The sequence below is a fragment of the Taudactylus pleione genome, unplaced genomic scaffold, assembly GCF_031769625.1.
Source record: "Taudactylus pleione unplaced genomic scaffold, aTauple2 ptg000862l, whole genome shotgun sequence".
Classification (NCBI taxonomy): Eukaryota; Metazoa; Chordata; class Amphibia; order Anura; family Myobatrachidae; genus Taudactylus; species Taudactylus pleione.
In genome coordinates, this window is record NW_028285264.1 from 2451642 (window position 1) to 2473972 (window position 22331).

Sequence of the window (22331 nt, forward strand, 5' to 3'; positions counted from 1 at the left end):
CTATTACAGCCTCACACACACTTACACAGGCTCTGACCTTACTCAGGAATTACTAACCTCATCACACACAGTGACTACACAAGACTGAGAGACCATCAGTAACATGGAGTATCATCACATCCTCACACACACTTACACAGGCTCTGACCTTACTCAGGAATTATTAACCTCATCACACACAGTGATTACACAAGACTGAGAGACCATCAGTAACATGGAGTACCATCACATCCTCACACACACTTACACAGGCTCTGACCTTACTCAGCAATTACTAACCTCATCACACACAGTGATTACACAAGACTGAGACACCATCAGTAACATGGAGTACCATCACATCCTCACACACTTACACAGGATCTGACCTTACTCAGGAATTACTAACCTCATCACACACAGTGACTACACAAGACTGAGACACCATCAGTAACATGGAGTACCAACACAGCCTCACACACATTTACACAGGCTCTGACCTTACTCAGGAATTACTATCCTCATCACACGCAGTGACTACACAAGACTGAGATACCATCAGTAACATAGAGTACCATCACAGCCTCACACTTACACAGGCTCTGACCTTACTCAGGAATTACTAACCTCATCACACACAGTGATTACACAAGACTGAGAGACCATCAGTAACATGGAGTACCATCACATCCTCACAGACAGGTGCGCAGGATCTGACCTTAATCAGGTATTACTAACCTCATCACACACAGTGACTACACAAGACTGAGATACCATCAGTAACATGGAGTACCATCACATCCTCACACACACTTACACAGGCTCTGACCTTACTCAGGAATTACTAACCTCTTCACACACAGTGACTACACAAGACTGAGATACCATCAGTAACATAGAGTACCATCACATCCTCACACACACTTACACAGGCTCTGACCTTACTCAGGAATTACTAACCTCTTCACACACAGTGACTACACAAGACTGAGACACCATCAGTAACATGGAGTACCATCACATCCTCACACACACTTACACAGGCTCTGACCTTACTCAGGAATTACTAACCTCTTCACACACAGTGATTACAGAAGACTGAGAGACCATCAGTAACATGGAGTACCATCACATCCTCACACACACTTACACAGCTCTGACCTTACTCAGGAATTACTAACCTCATCACACACAGTGATTACACAAGACTGAGAAACCATCAGTAACATGGAGTACCATCACATCCTCACACACACTTACACAGGCTCTGACCTTACTCAGGAATTACTAACCTCATCACACGCAGTGATTACACAAGACTGAGATACCATCAGTAACATGGAGTATCATCACAGCCTCACACACACTTACACAGGCTCTGACCTTACTCAGGAATTACTAACCTCATCACACGCAGTGACTACACAAGACTGAGACACCATCAGTAACATAGAGTACCATCACAGCCTCACACACACTTACACAGGCTCTGACCTTACTCAGGAATTACTAACCTCTTCACACACAGTGATTACACAAGACTGAGAGACCATCAGTAACATGGAGTACCATCACATCCTCACACACACTTACACAGGCTCTGTCCTTACTCAGGAATTACTAACCTCATCAAACACCATGTTATCGAGCTGCACATAACATCAAAGTGGATAATTTATGCACGCCCTTGTAATCGCATTCAAATGCACTGGCACTCCTGCATTTCACCAACCACCCCCCTGTCACCACCCAAACATGGTACCTTCTCTTATTCACTCTGTGATGGGACTGCGTAGTCTCTGCGATGGCAGTGGCTAGTTTGCGCCCGCGCAATGTGATGCATACGCATGCACAGAATGCAACAATCGTCCAATTGCTTCTGTAATCGCAGTTGTGATCATTGCTGAATCTGGCCCATTATATGGTATATTTACTAAAAGTGCAGGTTTTAGAATTGGAGTTGTTGCCCATAGCAACCAAATAGATTCTACTTATCATTTCTCTTACACTTTCTAGCAGATAATAGTTAGAATCTAGATTGGTTGTTATGGGCAACAACTGCACTTCTAAAAACTCTCACTATAGTAATTATACCCCTATGACTGATGAGAGCATTCGTGTCTGTACACTAATTACGTCGCCAGTTGTGTTATTATTTTCTGCTTTATACATCCCACTTATTTCCATTTATTCACAAATGATTTATATTTGTTGATGTGATTTTTTTTGCTGATTGAATTTCCATTAACATAATTCAGAATTTCTCCGTTGTTGGAGGTAGAAGGTGAGAGGTGATTGTAATGTCTGCGCTGAAGCGTTGCATACTCACAGGTCGCGCTCAGGACGATGGTGGAGATGAACAGGATGACGGCAATCAGGGTGGGGATGAGGAACAGATACGACCTGATACCTGGAGAAGTGGAAACATCAGTTACTCTCATGTACTACAGAGGATGTGATTCTTCCCTGTAACACAGAAACGCAGACACTGACAATGGGTCAGAATACGGAACTAAAACAATTTTAGGGGCTATTTTTTTAAATATGTTTTGTTACATTTTCTAATAAAAGTGAATAATTGAGATGCTTTTGGTTCTGCAATACCAAATAGCACAAACACATGACAGCGCAATTCACGTAAGGCACATCAGCTATATCTATGTCAGGTGGTCACACACTCAGCTCTGCGCTCACAGACATGTAGGGCCGGTGCTATGTTCCTGGGTGCCCTAGGCAACATTTCACCCACTTCCCCTGCACTCTCCAATTCATAATATACCACACAGATGTGATACCAATATCATAATGTACTTCATAACACTGCCCCCAATTCATTATATGTCACACATCTGCCAGCACACATTAACTCCCCCTCCCCACACACACATTCTGTCTGCCAGATATCTTCACCATCATTGTGTAAGAGAATTATGGCCTGTTGGATATGTTATAATGTGCAGCCCTGGGTGATGCAGAGATCATCTATGAGCTCTATGTCTGAGATATGTATGTACAACAGTTTGCACAGTGAATCTTAAGGTCATTCGCTATACTGATTTAGGGGCCTATTCATCAAACCTAAAAATTCTCTGGAGATAATTAGGTTTAGAGCTGGCATGGAGTTCTAGCTCATTATAGGTGGAATTCATCATTCCCCCTCTCCATAACTGTCTATTCCGGTACCTGTCATTTTTGCGATGACAGCTTTTCGGGAAATAGATACTTTTCCTGCCTACACTACCTTATCGCGTCTGGAAACAGTGCTGCGCATTCGCTGTTAATACCAGCGCATGCGCAGTACTGCCTACAGATGCGTTAAGTTTCGTAACCCCCCGACCCTCCCCCCTCCGCTCAACTCCCTCCCCCCCGACTTACCTGTCCGCGCAGCAGCCTCCGGCTCCGTCCTGCTGGTCTGTCATGTGGTTTCCCAGCAGACCACATGACGGATTAGAAAAAAAAAAAAACTTTTTTTTTTGTCTAAACTTTCTTGTGCTCTACTGGGGAGCACACATGACAGACCAGCCTCCAGAGCCTGAGGACGGAGCAGAGCGCCGGAGGGACTCGTCGGGGGACCTGCACATGCGGATACAGGTAAGTTTCACCTGCTATTCGCCACCTCACAGTGGCGAATAGTAACTGCATCAAATTCCGAAAATTCATAATTTTCAGAATTTGATGAATACCACAATTTCCACATCCCCATACTAATGTACTAATGTACTAATGTCCACATACTAATGTACTAATGTACCCATACTAATGTACTAATGTATGGGGAGTGTGGAAATTAACGCAGGGGGACTTAGCAAGGAGATATCTGTGATATCTCCCATGCAAAAGTCTGTTCATGAATACCAAAATAACATTATTTAAGGAAAATGTCCTTAAAAACGTTATTTTAGTGTTGATGAATAGGCCCCATAATGTGAACACCAGAGGTAGCAGCGATCTGAATGTATTTACTCAAATGCATCATACTCATGTTGGCAATGTCCAGGAAAGGCCCATCCAGAGCGGTGTGAAGGTATATATACTTCTATATACATGTATACATATGTAGGTATATATACTGCTGTTAGCACATGGATGTTTGCCCCTAAGAAAGGGCAGGTACAGATACATGATGATGATGGTGTGTAGGTATATATATATATACTGTTGTTAGCACATGGATAATTGCCCCTAGGAAAGGGCAGGTGCATATACATGCTGATGATGGTGTATAGGTATATATACTGCTGTTAGCACATGGATATTTGCCCCTAGGAAAGGGCAGGTACAGATACATGCTGATGATGGTGTGCAGGTATATATACTGCTGTTAGCACATGGATATTTGCCCCTAGGAAAGGGCAGGTACAGATACATGCTGATGATGACGTGTAGGTATATATACTGCTGTTAGTACATGGATATTAGCCCCTAGTAAAGAGCAGGTGCTGATGTTGGTGTAAAGGTTTATATACTCCTGTTAGCTCTTGGATAATTGCCCCTAGGAAAGGGCAGGTACAGATACATGCTGATGATGGTGTGTAGGTATATATACTTCAATATACATGTATACATATGTAGGTATATATACTCCTGTTAGCTCTTGGATAATTGCCCCTAGGAAAGGGCAGGTACAGATACATGCTGATGATGGTGTGTAGGTATATATACTGCTGTTAGCACATGGATATTTGCCCCTAGGAAAGGGCAGGTACAGATACATGCTGATGATGGTGTATAGGTATATATACTGCTGTTAGCACATGGATATTTGCCCCTAGGAAAGGACAGGTGCTGATGATGGTGTATAGGTCTATACTGCTGTTAGCACATGGATATTTGCCCCTAGGAAAGGTCAGGTGCAGATACATGCTGATGATGGTGTGTAGGTATATATACTGCTGTTAGCACATGGATATTTGCCCCTAGGAAAGGGCAGGTGCAGATACATGCTGATGATGATGTGTAGGTATATATTCTCCTGTTAGCACTTGGATATTTGCCCCTAGGAAAGGGCAGGTGCAGATACATGCTGATGATGGTGTGTAGGTATATATACTGCTGTTAGCACATGGATATTTGCCCCTAGGAAAGGGCAGGTACAGATACATGCTGATGATGACGTGTAGGTATATATACTCCTGTTAGCACATGGATATTTGCCCCTAGGAAAGGGCAGGTACAGATACATGCTGATGATGACGTGTAGGTATATATACTGCTGTTAGTACATGGATATTAGCCCCTAGTAAAGAGCAGGTGCTGATGTTGGTGTAAAGGTTTATATACTCCTGTTAGCTCTTGGATAATTGCCCCTAGGAAAGGGCAGGTACAGATACATGCTGATGATGGTGTGTAGGTATATATACTCCTGTTAGCTCTTGGATAATTGCCCCTAGGAAAGGGCAGGTACAGATACATGCTGATGATGGTGTGCAGGTATATATACTGCTGTTAGCACATGGATATTAGCACCTAGGAAAGGGCAGGTGCAGATTCATGCTGATGATGGTGTGTAGGTATATATACTCCTGTTAGTACATGGATATTTGCCCCTAGGGAAGGGCAGGTGCAGATACATGCTGATGATGGTGTATAGGTATATATACTGCTGTTAGCACATGGATATTTGCCCCTAGGAAAGGGCAGGTGCTGATGATGGTGTATAGGTCTATACTGCTGTTAGCACATGGATATTTGCCCCTAGGAAAGGTCAGGTGCAGATACATGCTGATGATGGTGTGTAGGTATATATACTGCTGTTAGCACATGGATATTTGCCCCTAGGAAAGGGCAGGTGCAGATACATGCTGATGATGATGTGTAGGTATATATTCTCCTGTTAGCACTTGGATATTTGCCCCTAGGAAAGGGCAGGTGCAGATACATGCTGATGATGGTGTGTAGGTATATATACTCCTGTTAGCACATGGATATTTGCCCCTAGGAAAGGGCAGGTGTAGATATATGCTGATGATGGTGCGTAGGTATATATACTCCAGTTAGCACATGGATATTTGCCCCTAGGTAAGGGCAGGTGCAGATACATGCTGATGATGGTGTGTAGGTATAAACTGCTCTTAGTACATGGATAGTTGCCCCTAGGAAAGGTCAGGTACAGATACATGCTGATGATGGTGTGTAGGTATATATACTGCTGTTAGCACATGGATATTTGCCCCTAGGAAAGGGCAGGTGCAGATACATGCTGATGATGGTGTGTAGGTTTATATACTCCTGTTAGCACATGGATAGTTGCCCCTAGGAAAGGGCAGGTGTAGATATATGCTGATGATGGTGCGTAGGTATATATACTCCAGTTAGCACATGGATATTTGCCCCTAGGAAAGTGTAGGTGCAGATACATGCTGATGATGGTGTGTAGGTATATGTACTCCTGTTAGCACATGGATATTTGCCCCTAGAATAGGGCAGGTGCAGATAAATGCTGATGATGGTGTGCAGGTATATATACTCCTGTTAGAACATGCATATGTGCCTCTAGGAAAGGGCAGGTACAGATACATGCTGATGTTGGTGTAAAGGTTTATATACTGCTGTTAGCACATGGATAGTTGCCCCTAGGAAAGTGTAGGTGCAGATACATGCTGATGATGGTGTGTAGATATATATACTCCTGTTAGTACATGGATATTTGCCCCTAGTAAAGAGCAGGTGCAGATACATGCTGATGTTGGTGTGTAGGTATATATAGTGCTGTTAGCACATGGATATTTGCCCCTAGGTAAGGGCAGGTGCAGATACATGCTGATGATGGTGTGTAGGTATATGTACTCCTGTTAGCACATGGATATTTGCCCCTAGAATAGGGCAGGTGCAGATAAATGCTGATAATGGTGTGTAGGTATATATACTGCTGTTAGCACATGGATATTTGCCCCTAGGAAAGGGCAGGTGCAGATACATGCTGATGATGGTGTGTAGGTTTATATACTCCTGTTAGCACATGGATAGTTGCCCCTAGGAAAGGGCAGGTGTAGATATATGCTGATGATGGTGCGTAGGTATATATACTCCAGTTAGCACATGGATATTTGCCCCTAGGAAAGTGTAGGTGCAGATACATGCTGATGATGGTGTGTAGGTATATATACTGCTGTTAGCACATAGATATTTGCCCCTAGGAAAGGGCAGGTACAGATACATGCTGATGATGGTGTGTAGGTATATATACTGCTGTTAGCACATGGATATTTGCCCCTAGAATAGGGCAGGTGCAGATAAATGCTGATGATGATGTGTTGGTATATATACTCCTGTTAGAACATGCATATGTGCCTCTAGGAAAGGGCAGGTACAGATACATGCTGATGTTGGTGTAAAGGTTTATATACTGCTGTTAGTACATGGATATTTGCCCCTAGTAAAGAGCAGGTGCAGATACATGCTGATGTTGGTGTGTAGGTATATATAGTGCTGTTAGCACATGGATATTTGCCCCTAGGAAAGGGCAGGTGCAGATACATGCTGATGTTGGTGTAAAGGTTTATATACTGCTGTTAACACATGGATAGTTGCCCCTAGAATAGGGCAGGTACAGATACATGCTGATGATGGTGTGTAGGTATATACTCCTGTTAGCACATGGATAATTGCCCCTAGGAAAGGGCAGGTGCATATACATGCTGATGATGGTGTGTAGGTATATATACTGCTATTAGCACATGGATAATTGCCCCTAGGAAAGGGCAGGTGCATATACATGCTGATGACGGTGTGTAGGTATATATACTGCTGTTAGCACATGGATATTTGCCCCTAGGAAAGGGCAGGTACAGATACATGCTGATGATGGTGTGTAGGTATATATACTGCTGTTAGCACATGGATATTTGCCCATAGGAAAGGGCAGGTACATATACATGCTGATGATGGTGTGTAGGTATATATACTGCTGTTAGCACATGGATATTTGCCCCTAGGAAAGGGCAGGTACAGATACATGCTGATGATGATGTGTAGGTATATATACTCCTGTTAGCACATGGATATTTGCCCCTAGGAAAGGGCAGGTACAGATACCTGCTGATGATGGTGTGCAGGTATATATACTGCTCTTAGTACATGGATAGTTGCCCCTAGGAAAGGGCAGGTGCAGATACATGCTGATGATGGTGTGTAGGTTTATATACTGCTGTTAGCACATGGATATTTGCCCATAGGAAAGGGCAGGTACAGATACCTGCTGATGATGGTGTGCAGGTATATATACTGCTCTTAGTACATGGATAGTTGCCCCTAGGAAAGGGCAGGTGTAGATATATGCTGATGATGGTGTGTAGGTTTATATACTGCTGTTAGCACATGGATATTTGCCCATAGGAAAGGGCAGGTACAGATACATGCTGATGATGGTGTGTAGGTATATATACTCCAGTTAGCACATGGATATTTGCCCCTAGGAAAGGGCAGGTACAGATACATGCTGATGATGGTGTGTAGGTATATATACTGCTGTTAGCACATAGATATTTGCCCCTAGGAAAGGGCAGGTACAGATACATGCTGATGTTGGTGTGTAGGTATATATACTGCTGTTAGCACATGGATATTTGCCCATAGGAAAGGGCAGGTACAGATACCTGCTGATGATGGTGTGCAGGTATATATACTGCTGTTAGCACATGGATATTTGCCTCTTGGAAAGGGCAGGTACAGATACATGCTGATGATGGTGTTCAGGTATATATACTGCTGTTAGCACATGGATATTTGCCCCTAGGAAAGGGCAGGTACAGATACATGCTGATGATGATGTGTAGGTATATATACTCCTGTTAGCACATGGATATTTGCCCCTAGGAAAGGGCAGGTACAGATACCTGCTGATGATGGTGTGCAGGTATATATACTGCTGTTAGCACATGGATATTTGCCCCTAGGAAAGGGCAGGTACAGATACATGCTGATGATGGTGTGGAGGTATATATACTGCTGTTAGCACATGGATAATTGCCCCTAGGAAAGGGCAGGTGCATATACATGCTGATGATGACGTGTAGGTATATATACTCCTGTTAGCACATGGATATTTGCCCCTAGGATAGGGCAGGTGCATATACATGCTGATGATGATGTGTAGGTATATATACTCCTATTAGCACATGGATATTTGCCTCTAGGATAGGGCAGGTGCAGATACATGCTGATGATGGTGTATAGGTATAAATACTGCTGTTAGCACATGGATATTTGCCCCTAGGATAGGGCAGGTACAGATACATGCTGATGATGGTGTGTAGTAGGGGTGTGCACCGGCCACTTTTCGTGTTTTGTGTTTTGGTTTTGGATCTGGATCTTTCTTCGTGTTTTGGATCTGGATTGGTTTTGCCAAAACCACCCTTCCGTGTTTTGGGTTCTGGGTTTTGTGTTTTGGATCTGTATTTTTTTTTTAAAAAGCATAAAAACAGCTAAAATCACAGAATTTGTTGGTTTCTCTGCTCCTATGCTATTATTAACCTCAATAACCTTAATTTCCACTAATTTCCAGTCTATTCTGAACACCTCACACCTCACAATAGTGTTTTCATGTCCAAAAGGTTGCACCGAGGTAGCTGGATGACTATGCTAAGCGACACGAGTGGGCGGCACAAACACGTGACCCATCTAGGAGTGACACTGCAGTGGCAGACAGGATGGCAGTTAGAAAAACTAGGCCCCAAACTGTACATAATGCAAAGAAAAAAAAGAAGTGCAAGATGGAATTGTCCTTGGGCCCTCCCACCCACCCTTATGTTGTATAAACAGGACATGCACACTTTAACAAATCAATCATTTCAGTGCCAGGGTCTGCCACACAACTGTGGCTGAAATGATTGGTTCGTTTGGGCCCCCACAAAACAAGCTGGCAATTAATGTGTCCCTGCACAAACTGGCTCTACGGAGGCAAGATGTCATCCTCATCCTCCTCATCCACCCATTCCTCACCCTCTTCAGTGTGTACATCCTCATCCTCACAAAGTATTAACTCGTCCCCACTTGAATCCACCACCACAGGTCCCTCTGTACCTTCTGGAGGCTGGTCTCCCTGGAAGAGCTGATAATTCATTTTGATGAACATCATCTTCTCCACATTCTGTGGAAGCAACCTCCTACGCCTTTCGCTGACAAGGTTCCCGGCTGCACTAAACACTCTTTCGGAGTACACACTGGAGGGGGGGCAACTCAGGTAAAATAGAGCCAGCTTGTACAGGGGCCTCCAAATTGCCTCTTTTTCCTGCCAGTACAGGTATGGACTGTCTGCCATGCCTACTTGGATGCTGTCACCGATGTAATCCTCCACCATTCTGTCAATGGTGACAGTATCATATGCAGTGACAGTAGACATGTCAGAAATTGTTGCCAGGTCCTTCAGTCCGGACCAGATGTCCAAACTTGGTCCTGCCTGCCCTGCATCACCGCCAGCGGGTTGCTTAGGATACCTAAGTTTTTTCCTGGCAGCCCCAGTTGCGGGAGAAAATGAAGAAGGAGCCGTTGACGTGTCACGTTCCGCTTCAGCTGACAGTGTGTTCACCAGCAGGTCTTTGCACCTCTGCAGGCTTGTGTCGGCCGGAAAGAGAGACACCACATAGGCTTTAAACCTAGGATCAAGCACGGTGGCCAAAATGTAGTGGTCTGATTTCAACAGATTGACCACCCTGGAATCCTGGCAAAGCGAATGAAGGGCTTCATCCACAAGTCCCACATGCCGAGCAGAATCGCTCCGTCTTAGCTCCTCCTTCACTTTCTCCAGCTGCTTCTGCAAAAGCCTGATGAGGGTAATGACCTGACTCAAGCTGGCTGTGTCTGAAGTGACTTCACGTGTGGCAAGTTCGAAGGGCTGGAGAACCTTGCACAACACGGAAATCATTCTCCACTGCGCTTGAGTCAGGTGCATACCCCCTCCTTTGCCTATGTCATAGGTGGATGTATAGGCTTGTATGGCCTTTTGCTGCTCCTCCATCCTCTGAAGCATATAGAGGGTTGAGTTCCACCGCGTCACAACCTCTTGCTTCAGGTGATGGCGGGGCAGGTTCAAGAGTGTTTGCTGGCGCTCCAGTCTTCGGCACGCAGTCGCTGAATGGCGAAAGTGGCCAGAAATTTTTCGGGCCACCCAAAGCGTCTCCTGCACGCCCCTGTCGCTTTTCAGAAAATTCTGCACCACCAAGTTTATTGTGTGAGCAAAACATGGCACGTGCTGGAATTTGCCCAGATGTAATGCCCGCACAATATTGGTGGCGTTGTCAGATATCACAAATCCCCAGGAGAGTCTAAGTGGGGTAAGCCACTGGGCGATGATTTCCCTCAGTTTCTCTAAGAGGTTGTCGGTGGTGTGCCTCTTACTGAAACCGGTGATACACAGCGTAGCCTGCCTTGTAACGAGCTGGCGTTTCTGAGATGCTGCTACTGGTGACGCTGCTGCTGTTGCTGCGTAAGGTGATACATCTACCCAGTGGGCTGTCACAGTCATATAGTCCTTAGTCTGCCCTGTTCCACTTGTCCACATGTCCGTGGTTAAGTGGACATTGTGTACAACGGCATTTTTCAGGACACTGAGGACACTTTTTCTGACGTTTCTGTACAGTCTCGGTATCGCCTGCCTAGTGAAGTGGAATCTAGACGGGATTTGGAACCGGGGACACACTACCTCCATCAATTGTCTAAATCCCACTGCACTAATGGCGGATACCGGACGCACGTCTAACACCAACATAGCAGTCAAGGCCTCAGTTATACGTTTTGCTTCAGGATGACTGCTGTCGTACTTCATCCTCCTCGCTAAGGACTGTTGGAGGGTCAATTGTTTAGTAAAAGTAGTGGTGTTCCTACTTCCTCTCTGGGATGATGAACGACTCCCAGCAGCAGCAACAGCAGCAGTGGCAGCAGTAGGCGTAGCAATGCAGGATCCTCCAGAGGAATCCCGGATAGGAGAGTCAGTCATGCCAGTGACATGGCCTGCAGGACTACTTCCGATCCTGACTAAGGAGGAAATTGACGAGGAGGGAGTTGACGGTGTGGTTTGCAGGCGCTTGGATACAACAGGACAACGGGATTTAGGTGTCCCTGGACTGCTTACGGTCTTAGCCAAAGTTTCTGAACTTGACAGTAACTTTTTATGAACGCGCTGCAGGTGCCGTATAAGGGAGGATGTTCCTAGGTGGTTGACGTCCCTACCCCTACTTATTTCACCTTTACATATGGTACATATGGCAAGACAGTTGTTGTCCGGATTTGGATAGAAATATTGCCAGACCAAAGAGGTGGAATGTTTGGTCTTCTGCCCAGGCATGACCGTGATGGGCTTTTTCATCCCACGGACAACAACTGTCTCCCCCGGAGCCTGATTTAAACAAACCATATCACTATCAGAATCCTCCTCGCCAACTTCCTCCTCAGCGCCAGCTACACCAGTATCCTCATCCTGTTGTACTTCAACAGTGACATCTTCAATTTGCATATCAGCAAGTGGACTGTGGGTGCTCCTTTCAGCACTTGCAGGGGGCGTGCAAAGAGCCACCTCTTCCCGTCCAGTGCTGGGAAGGTCAGGCATCGCAACCACCACCACACTTGGACTCTCCTTGGGGATTTGTGATATCTTCTTAGAAAGCACAGTTCTTCGCTGTGCTTTTGCCAGCTTAACTCTTTTGATTTTTTTAGTGGGAGGAGGGCTTCCATCGTCATGTGAAGCTGAACCACTAGTCATGAACATACTAGGGATCGACCTTAGCCGTTCCTTGCCACTCCGTGTCGTAAATGGCATATTGGCAAGTTTACATTTCTCTTCAGCTGATTTAAATGTCTTTTTCAAGGTCATTTTCCTGAACTTTGCCATTTGGGATTGTATGTGCCCTCTACTATGACATTGGGCATCGGCCTTGGCAGACGACGTTGATGGCATGTTATCGTCTATGTCATGACTAGTGGCAGCAGCTTCAGCACTAGGAGGAAGTGGTTCTTGATCTTTCTCTATTTTATTTTTATCGGAGAAAGTTTGGTCCTCCATTTATGTTATATCGATTTGATATATACGTGCGGCTAAACACAGAAAATAATTTTTTTTTTGGTTTGGACTGGAGTGTACTTTGGGGGTTACAGCACCCTTTAACGGTCAAGCCAGCCGGCCCTTATGACACAGGCGCACTCTTGGCACTACTTTGTTGATGCACGTGCGGCTACTGCGCACACAATTCACAAACACAGAAAATAATTTTTTTTTTGGTTTGGACTGGAGTGTACTTTGGGGGTTACAGCACCCTTTAATTGTCAAGCCAGCCGGCCCTTTACTTATGACACAGGCGCACGCTTGGCACTACTTTGTTGATGCACGTGCGGCTACTGCGCACACAATTCACAAACACAGAAAATAATTTTTTTTTTGGTTTGGACTGGAGTGTACTTTCGGGGGTTACAGCACCCTTAATGGTCAAGCTAGCCGGCCCTTTACTTATGACACAGGCGCACGCTTGGCACTACTTTGTTGATGCACGTGCGGCTACTGCGCACACAATTCACAAACACAGAAAATAATTTTTTTTTTGATTTGGACTGGAGTCTACTCTCGGGGGTTACAGCACCCTTAACGGTCAAGCCAGCCGGCCCTTTACTTATGACACAGGCGCACGCTTGGCACTACTTTGTTGATGCACGTGCGGCTACTGCGCACACAATTCACAAACACAGAAAATAATTTTTTTTTTGGTTTGGACTGGAGTGTACTTTCGGGGGTTACAGCACCCTTAACGGTCAAGCCAGCCAGCCCTTTACTTATGACACAGGCGCACGCTTGGCACTACTTTGTTGATGCACGTGCAGCTACTGCGCACACAATTCACAAACACAGAAAATAATTTTTTTTTTGGTTTGGACTGGAGTGTACTTTCGGGGGTTACAGCACCCTTAACGGTCAAGCCAGCCGGCCCTTTACTTATGACACAGGCGCACGCTTGGCACTACTTTGTTGATGCACGTGCGGCTACTGCGCACACAATTCACAAACACAGAAAATAATTTTTTTTTTGGTTTGGACTGGAGTGTACTCTCGGGGGTTACAGCACCCTTAACGGTCAAGCCAGCCGGCCCTTTACTTATGACACAGGCGCACGCTTGGCACTACTTTGTTGATGCATGTGCGGCTACTGCGCACTCAATTCACAAACACAGAAAATAATTTTTTTTTGGTTTGGACTGGAGTGTACTTTCGGGGGTTACAGCACCCTTTAACGGTCAAGCCAGCCGGCCCTTTACTTATGACACAGGCGCACGCTTGGCACTACTTTGTTGATGCACGTGCGGCTACTGCGCACACAATTCACAAACACAGAAAATAATTTTTTTTTTGGTTTGGACTGGAGTGTACTTTGGGGGTTACAGCACCCTTTAACGGTCAAGCCAGCCGGCCCTTTACTTATGACACAGGCGCACGCTTGGCACTACTTTGTTGATGCACGTGCGGCTACTGCGCACACAATTCACAAACACAGAAAATATTTTTTTTTTTGGTTTGGACTGGAGTGTACTTTCGGGGGTTACAGCACCCTTAACGGTCAAGCCAGCCGGCCCTTTACTTATGACACAGGTGCACGCTTGGCACTACTTTGTTGATGCACGTGCGGCTACTGCGCACACAATTCACAAACACAGAAAATAATTTTTTTTTTGGTTTGGACTGGAGTGTACTTTCGGGGGTTACAGCACCATTAACAGTCAAGCCAGCCGGCCCTTTACTTATGACACAGGCGCACACTTGGCACTACTTTGTTGATGCACGTGCGGCTACTGCGCACACAATTCACAAACACAGAAAATATATTATTTTTTTAGCACTTGGGGGGAGCACCCCTGATGGACAGAGCACCCCCTGGACAACACTACAGCACTCCTTTAGGACTGGGACACTGCACAGGACTTTGGAGTGGACACAGCCCCTATGGAGAACTGACTGCACAACACAGTCCAGCCAGCCCCTATGGACTTTGAAGTAGTGGACACAGCCCCTATTAACAACAGCAGCACAGCACAACACAGCCAGCCCCTATGGACTTTGAAGTAGTGGACAACAGCAGCACTACACTACACTACACTACACAGCCCTAACTCCCACCCTCCCTCTTCACTGTCCACAGCCGAGTGAGAAAATGGCGCCAACGCGGGTACCTTATATAGGATCCAAAACCCGCGAGACTCGGAAGGCGGGATGATGACGTTTTGCCTCGATTTCAGATCCGAGTCAGGCGGGAAAAGTCGAGCCTGACTCGGATCGGACTCGGATCGGGGGGGCTCGGGGGGGTTCGGATTTCAGAAATCCGAACCCGCTCACCCCTAGTGTGTAGGTATATATACTGCTGTTAGCACATGGATATTAGCACCTAGGACAGGGCAGGTGCAGATACATGCTGATGAAGGTGTGTAGGTATATATACTCCTGTTAGCACATGGATATTTGCCCCTAGGGAAGGGCAGGTACAGATACATGCTGATGATGGTGTGTAGGTATATATACTGCTTTTAGCACATGGATATTTGCCCCTAGGATAGGGCAGGTGCATATACATGCTGATGATGATGTGTAGGTATATATACTCCTATTAGCACATGGATATTTGCCTCTAGGATAGGGCAGGTACAGATACATGCTGATGATGGTGTATAGGTGTAAATACTGCTGTTAGCACATGGATATTTGCCCCTAGGATAGGGCAGGTACAGATACATGCTGATGATGGTGTGTAGTAGGGGTGTGCACCGGCCACTTTTCGTGTTTTGTGTTTTGGTTTTGGATCTGGATCTTTCTTCGTGTTTTGGATCTGGATTGGTTTTGCCAAAACCACCCTTCCGTGTTTTGGGTTCTGGGTTTTGTGTTTTGGATCTGTATTTTTTTTTTGAAAAGCATAAAAACAGCTAAAATCACAGAATTTGTTGGTTTCTCTGCTCCTATGCTATTATTAACCTCAATAACCTTAATTTCCACTCATTTCCAGTCTATTCTGAACACCTCACACCTCACAATAGTGTTTTCATGTCCAAAAGGTTGCACCGAGGTAGCTGGATGACTATGCTAAGCGACACGAGTGGGCGGCACAAACACGTGACCCATCTAGGAGTGACACTGCAGTGGCAGACAGGATGGCAGTTAGAAAAACTAGGCCCCAAACTGTACATAATGCAAAGAAAAAAAAGAAGTGCAAGATGGAATTGTCCTTGGGCCCTCCCACCCACCCTTATGTTGTATAAACAGGACATGCACACTTTAACAAATCAATCATTTCAGTGCCAGGGTCTGCCACACAACTGTGGCTGAAATGATTGGTTCGTTTGGGCCCCCACAAAACAAGCTGGCAATTAATGTGTCCCTGCACAAACTGGCTCTACGGAGGCAAGATGTCATCCTCATCCTCCTCATCCACCGATTCCTCACCCTCTTCAGTGTGTACATCCTCATCCTCACAAAGTATTAACTCGTCCCCACTTGAATCCACCACCACAGGTCCCTCTGTACCTTCTGGAGGCTGGTCTCCCTGGAAGAGCTGATAATTCATTTTGATGAACATCATCTTCTCCACATTCTGTGGAAGCAACCTCCTACGCCTTTCGCTGACAAGGTTCCCGGCTGCACTAAACACTCTTTCGGAGTACACACTGGAGGGGGGGCAACTCAGGTAAAATAGAGCCAGCTTGTACAGGGGCCTCCAAATTGCCTCTTTTTCCTGCCAGTACAGGTATGGACTGTCTGACATGCCTACTTGGATGCTGTCACCGATGTAATCCTCCACCATTCTGTCAATGGTGACAGTATCATATGCAGTGACAGTAGACATGTCAGAAATTGTTGCCAGGTCCTTCAGTCCGGACCAGATGTCCAAACTTGGTCCTGCCTGCCCTGCATCACCGCCAGCGGGTTGCTTAGGATACCTAAGTTTTTTCCTGGCAGCCCCAGTTGCGGGAGAAAATGAAGAAGGAGCCGTTGACGTGTCACGTTCCGCTTCAGCTGACAGTGTGTTCACCAGCAGGTCTTTGCACCTCTGCAGGCTTGTGTCGGCCGGAAAGAGAGACACCACATAGGCTTTAAACCTAGGATCAAGCACGGTGGCCAAAATGTAGTGGTCTGATTTCAACAGATTGACCACCCTGGAATCCTGGCAAAGCGAATGAAGGGCTTCATCCACAAGTCCCACATGCCGAGCAGAATCGCTCCGTCTTAGCTCCTCCTTCACTTTCTCCAGCTGCTTCTGCAAAAGCCTGATGAGGGGAATGACCTGACTCAAGCTGGCTGTGTCTGAAGTGACTTCACGTGTGGCAAGTTCGAAGGGCTGGAGAACCTTGCACAACACGGAAATCATTCTCCACTGCGCTTGAGTCAGGTGCATACCCCCTCCTTTGCCTATGTCATAGGTGGATGTATAGGCTTGTATGGCCTTTTGCTGCTCCTCCATCCTCTGAAGCATATAGAGGGTTGAGTTCCACCGCGTCACAACCTCTTGCTTCAGGTGATGGCGGGGCAGGTTCAAGAGTGTTTGCTGGCGCTCCAGTCTTCGGCACGCAGTCGCTGAATGGCGAAAGTGGCCAGAAATTTTTCGGGCCACCCAAAGCGTCTCCTGCACGCCCCTGTCGCTTTTCAGAAAATTCTGCACCACCAAGTTTATTGTGTGAGCAAAACATGGCACGTGCTGGAATTTGCCCAGATGTAATGCCCGCACAATATTGGTGGCGTTGTCAGATATCACAAATCCCCAGGAGAGTCTAAGTGGGGTAAGCCACTGGGCGATGATTTCCTTCAGTTTCTCTAAGAGGTTGTCGGCGGTGTGCCTCTTACTGAAACCGGTGATACACAGCGTAGCCTGCCTTGTAACGAGCTGGCGTTTCTGAGATGCTGCTACTGGTGACGCTGCTGCTGTTGCTGCGTAAGGTGATACATCTACCCAGTGGGCTGTCACAGTCATATAGTCCTTAGTCTGCCCTGTTCCACTTGTCCACATGTCCGTGGTTAAGTGGACATTGTGTACAACGGCATTTTTCAGGACACTGAGGACACTTTTTCTGACGTTTCTGTACAGTCTCGGTATCGCCTGCCTAGTGAAGTGGAATCTAGACGGGATTTGGAACCGGGGACACACTACCTCCATCAATTGTCTAAATCCCACTGCACTAATGGCGGATACCGGACGCACGTCTAACACCAACATAGCAGTCAAGGCCTCAGTTATACGTTTTGCTTCAGGATGACTGCTGTCGTACTTCATCCTCCTCGCTAAGGACTGTTGGAGGGTCAATTGTTTAGTAAAAGTAGTGGTGTTCCTACTTCCTCTCTGGGATGATGAACGACTCCCAGCAGCAGCAACAGCAGCAGTGGCAGCAGTAGGCGTAGCAATGCAGGATCCTCCAGAGGAATCCCGGATAGGAGAGTCAGTCATGCCAGTGACATGGCCTGCAGGACTACTTCCGATCCTGACTAAGGAGGAAATTGACGAGGAGGGAGTTGACGGTGTGGTTTGCAGGCGCTTGGATACAACAGGACAACGGGATTTAGGTGTCCCTGGACTGCTTACGGTCTTAGCCAAAGTTTCTGAACTTGACAGTAACTTTTTATGAACGCGCTGCAGGTGCCGTATAAGGGAGGATGTTCCTAGGTGGTTGACGTCCCTACCCCTACTTATTTCACCTTTACATATGGTACATATGGCAAGACAGTTGTTGTCCGGATTTGGATAGAAATATTGCCAGACCAAAGAGGTGGAATGTTTGGTCTTCTGCCCAGGCATGACCGTGATGGGCTTTTTCATCCCACGGACAACAACTGTCTCCCCCGGAGCCTGATTTAAACAAACCACATCACCATCAGAATCCTCCTCGCCAACTTCCTCCTCAGCGCCAGCTACACCAGTATCCTCATCCTGTTGTACTTCAACAGTGACATCTTCAATTTGCATATCAGCAAGTGGACTGTGGGTTCTCCTTTCAGCACTTGCAGGGGGCGTGCAAAGAGCCACCTCTTCCCATCCAGTGCTGGGAAGGTCAGGCATCGCAACCACCACCACACTTGGACTCTCCTTGGGGATTTGTGATATCTTCTTAGAAAGCACAGTTCTTCGCTGTGCTTTTGCCAGCTTAACTCTTTTGATTTTTTTAGTGGGAGGAGGGCTTCCATCGTCATGTGAAGCTGAACCACTAGTCATGAACATACTAGGGATCGACCTTAGCCGTTCCTTGCCACTCCGTGTCGTAAATGGCATATTGGCAAGTTTACGTTTCTCTTCAGCTGATTTAAATGTCTTTTTCAAGGTCATTTTCCTGAACTTTGCCATTTGGGATTGTATGTGCCCTCTACTATGACATTGGGCATCGGCCTTGGCAGACGACGTTGATGGCATGTTATCGTCTATGTCATGACTAGTGGCAGCAGCTTCAGCACTAGGAGGAAGTGGTTCTTGATCTTTCTCTATTTTATTTTTATCGGAGAAAGTTTGGTCCTCCATTTATGTTATATCGATTTGATATATACGTGCGGCTAAACACAGAAAATAATTTTTTTTTTGGTTTGGACTGGAGTGTTCTTTGGGGGTTACAGCACCCTTTAACGGTCAAGCCAGCCGGCCCTTATGACACAGGCGCACTCTTGGCACTACTTTGTTGATGCACGTGCGGCTACTGCGCACACAATTCACAAACACAGAAAATAATTATTTTTTTGGTTTGGACTGGAGTGTACTTTGGGGGTTACAGCACCCTTTAATTGTCAAGCCAGCTGGCCCTTTACTTATGACACAGGCGCACGCTTGGCACTACTTTGTTGATGCACGTGCGGCTACTGCGCACACAATTCACAAACACAGAAAATAATTTTTTTTTTGGTTTGGACTGGAGTGTACTTTCGGGGGTTACAGCACCCTTAACGGTCAAGCCAGCCGGCCCTTTACTTATGACACAGGCGCACGCTTGGCACTACTTTGTTGATGCACGTGCGGCTACTGCGCACACAATTCACAAACACAGAAAATAATTTTTTTTTTGGTTTGGACTGGAGTGTACTTTCGGGGGTTACAGCACCCTTAACAGTCAAGCAAGACGGCCCTTTACTTATGACACAGGCGCACGCTTGGCACTACTTTGTTGATGCACGTGCGGCTACTGCGCACACAATTCACAAACACAGAAAATAATTTTTTTTTTGGTTTGGACTGGAGTGTACTTTCGGGGGTTACAGCACCCTTAATGGTCAAGCTAGCCGGCCCTTTACTTATGACACAGGCGCACGCTTGGCACTACTTTGTTGATGCACGTGCGGCTACTGCGCACACAATTCACAAACACAGAAAATATTTTTTTTTTTGGTTTGGACTGGAGTGTACTTTCGGGGGTTACAGCACCCTTAACGGTCAAGCCAGCCAGCCCTTTACTTATGACACAGGCGCACGCTTGGCACTACTTTGTTGATGCACGTGCGGCTACTGCGCACACAATTCACAAACACAGAAAATAATTTTTTTTTTGGTTTGGACTGGAGTGTACTTTCGGGGGTTACAGCACCCTTAACGGTCAAGCCAGCCGGCCCTTTACTTATGACACAGGCGCACGCTTGGCACTACTTTGTTGATGCACGTGCGGCTACTGCGCACACAATTCACAAACACAGAAAATAATTTTTTTTTTGGTTTGGACTGGAGTGTACTCTCGGGGGTTACAGCACCCTTAACGGTCAAGCCAGCCGGCCCTTTACTTATGACACAGGCGCACGCTTGGCACTACTTTGTTGATGCATGTGCGGCTACTGCGCACTCAATTCACAAACACAGAAAATAATTTTTTTTTGGTTTGGACTGGAGTGTACTTTCGGGGGTTACAGCACCCTTTAACGGTCAAGCCAGCCGGCCCTTTACTTATGACACAGGCGCACGCTTGGCACTACTTTGTTGATGCACGTGCGGCTACTGCGCACACAATTCACAAACACAGAAAATAATTTTTTTTTTGGTTTGGACTGGAGTGTACTTTGGGGGTTACAGCACCCTTTAACGGTCAAGCCAGCCGGCCCTTTACTTATGACACAGGCGCACGCTTGGCACTACTTTGTTGATGCACGTGCGGCTACTGCGCACACAATTCACAAACACAGAAAATAATTTTTTTTTTGGTTTGGACTGGAGTGTACTTTCGGGGGTTACAGCACCCTTAACGGTCAAGCCAGCCGGCCCTTTACTTATGACACAGGTGCACGCTTGGCACTACTTTGTTGATGCACGTGCGGCTACTGCGCACACAATTCACAAACACAGAAAATAATTTTTTTTTTGGTTTGGACTGGAGTGTACTTTCGGGGGTTACAGCACCCTTAACAGTCAAGCCAGCCGGCCCTTTACTTATGACACAGGCGCACGCTTGGCACTACTTTGTTGATGCACGTGCGGCTACTGCGCACACAATTCACAAACACAGAAAATATATTATTTTTTTAGCACTTGGGGGGAGCACCCCTGATGGACAGAGCACCCCCTGGACAACACTACAGCACTCCTTTAGGACTGGGACACTGCACAGGACTTTGGAGTGGACACAGCCCCTATGGAGAACTGACTGCACAACACAGTCCAGCCAGCCCCTATGGACTTTGAAGTAGTGGACACAGCCCCTATTAACAACAGCAGCACAGCACAACACAGCCAGCCCCTATGGACTTTGAAGTAGTGGACAACAGCAGCACTACACTACACTACACTACACAGCCCTAACTCCCACTCTCCCTCTTCACTGTCCACAGCCGAGTGAGAAAATGGCGCCGACGCGGGTACCTTATATAGGATCCAAAACCCGCGAGACTCGGAAGGCGGGATGATGACGTTTTGCCTCGATTTCAGATCCGAGTCAGGCGGGAAAAGTCGAGCCTGACTCGGATCGGACTCGGATCGGGGGAGCTCGGGGGGGTTCGGATTTCAGAAATCCGAACCCGCTCACCCCTAGTGTGTAGGTATATATACTGCTGTTAGCACATGGATATTAGCACCTAGGACAGGGCAGGTGCAGATACATGCTGATGAAGGTGTGTAGGTATATATACTCCTGTTAGCACATGGATATTTGCCCCTAGGGAAGGGCAGGTACAGATACATGCTGATGATGGTGTGTAGGTATATATACTGCTGTTAGCACATGGATATTTGCCCCTAGGAAAGGGCAGGTGCAGATACATGCTGATGATGTTGTGTATGTATATATACTCCTGTTAGTACATGGATATTTGCCCATAGGAAAGGGCAGGTGCAGATACATGCTGATGACGGTGTGTAGGTATATATGCTCCTGTTAGTACATGGATTTTTGCCCCTAGTAAAGAGCAGGTGCTGATGATGGTGTGTAGGTATATACAGCTGTTA

At 46.3% G+C, this 22331-nt stretch overlaps 1 protein-coding gene across 1 annotated transcript in view; it reads right to left on the reverse strand.

Moving 5' to 3' along the window:
- The window catches only part of LOC148474245 (C-type lectin domain family 2 member B-like), an 892902-nt gene that overhangs the window by 789577 nt on the left and 80994 nt on the right, over positions 1–22331 (reverse strand). The window contains exon 2 of the mRNA XM_088458894.1: positions 2309–2389. Coding sequence (XP_088315020.1) covers positions 2309–2389 — 81 coding nt within the window. The remainder of the gene's footprint in view (positions 1–2308; positions 2390–22331) is intronic.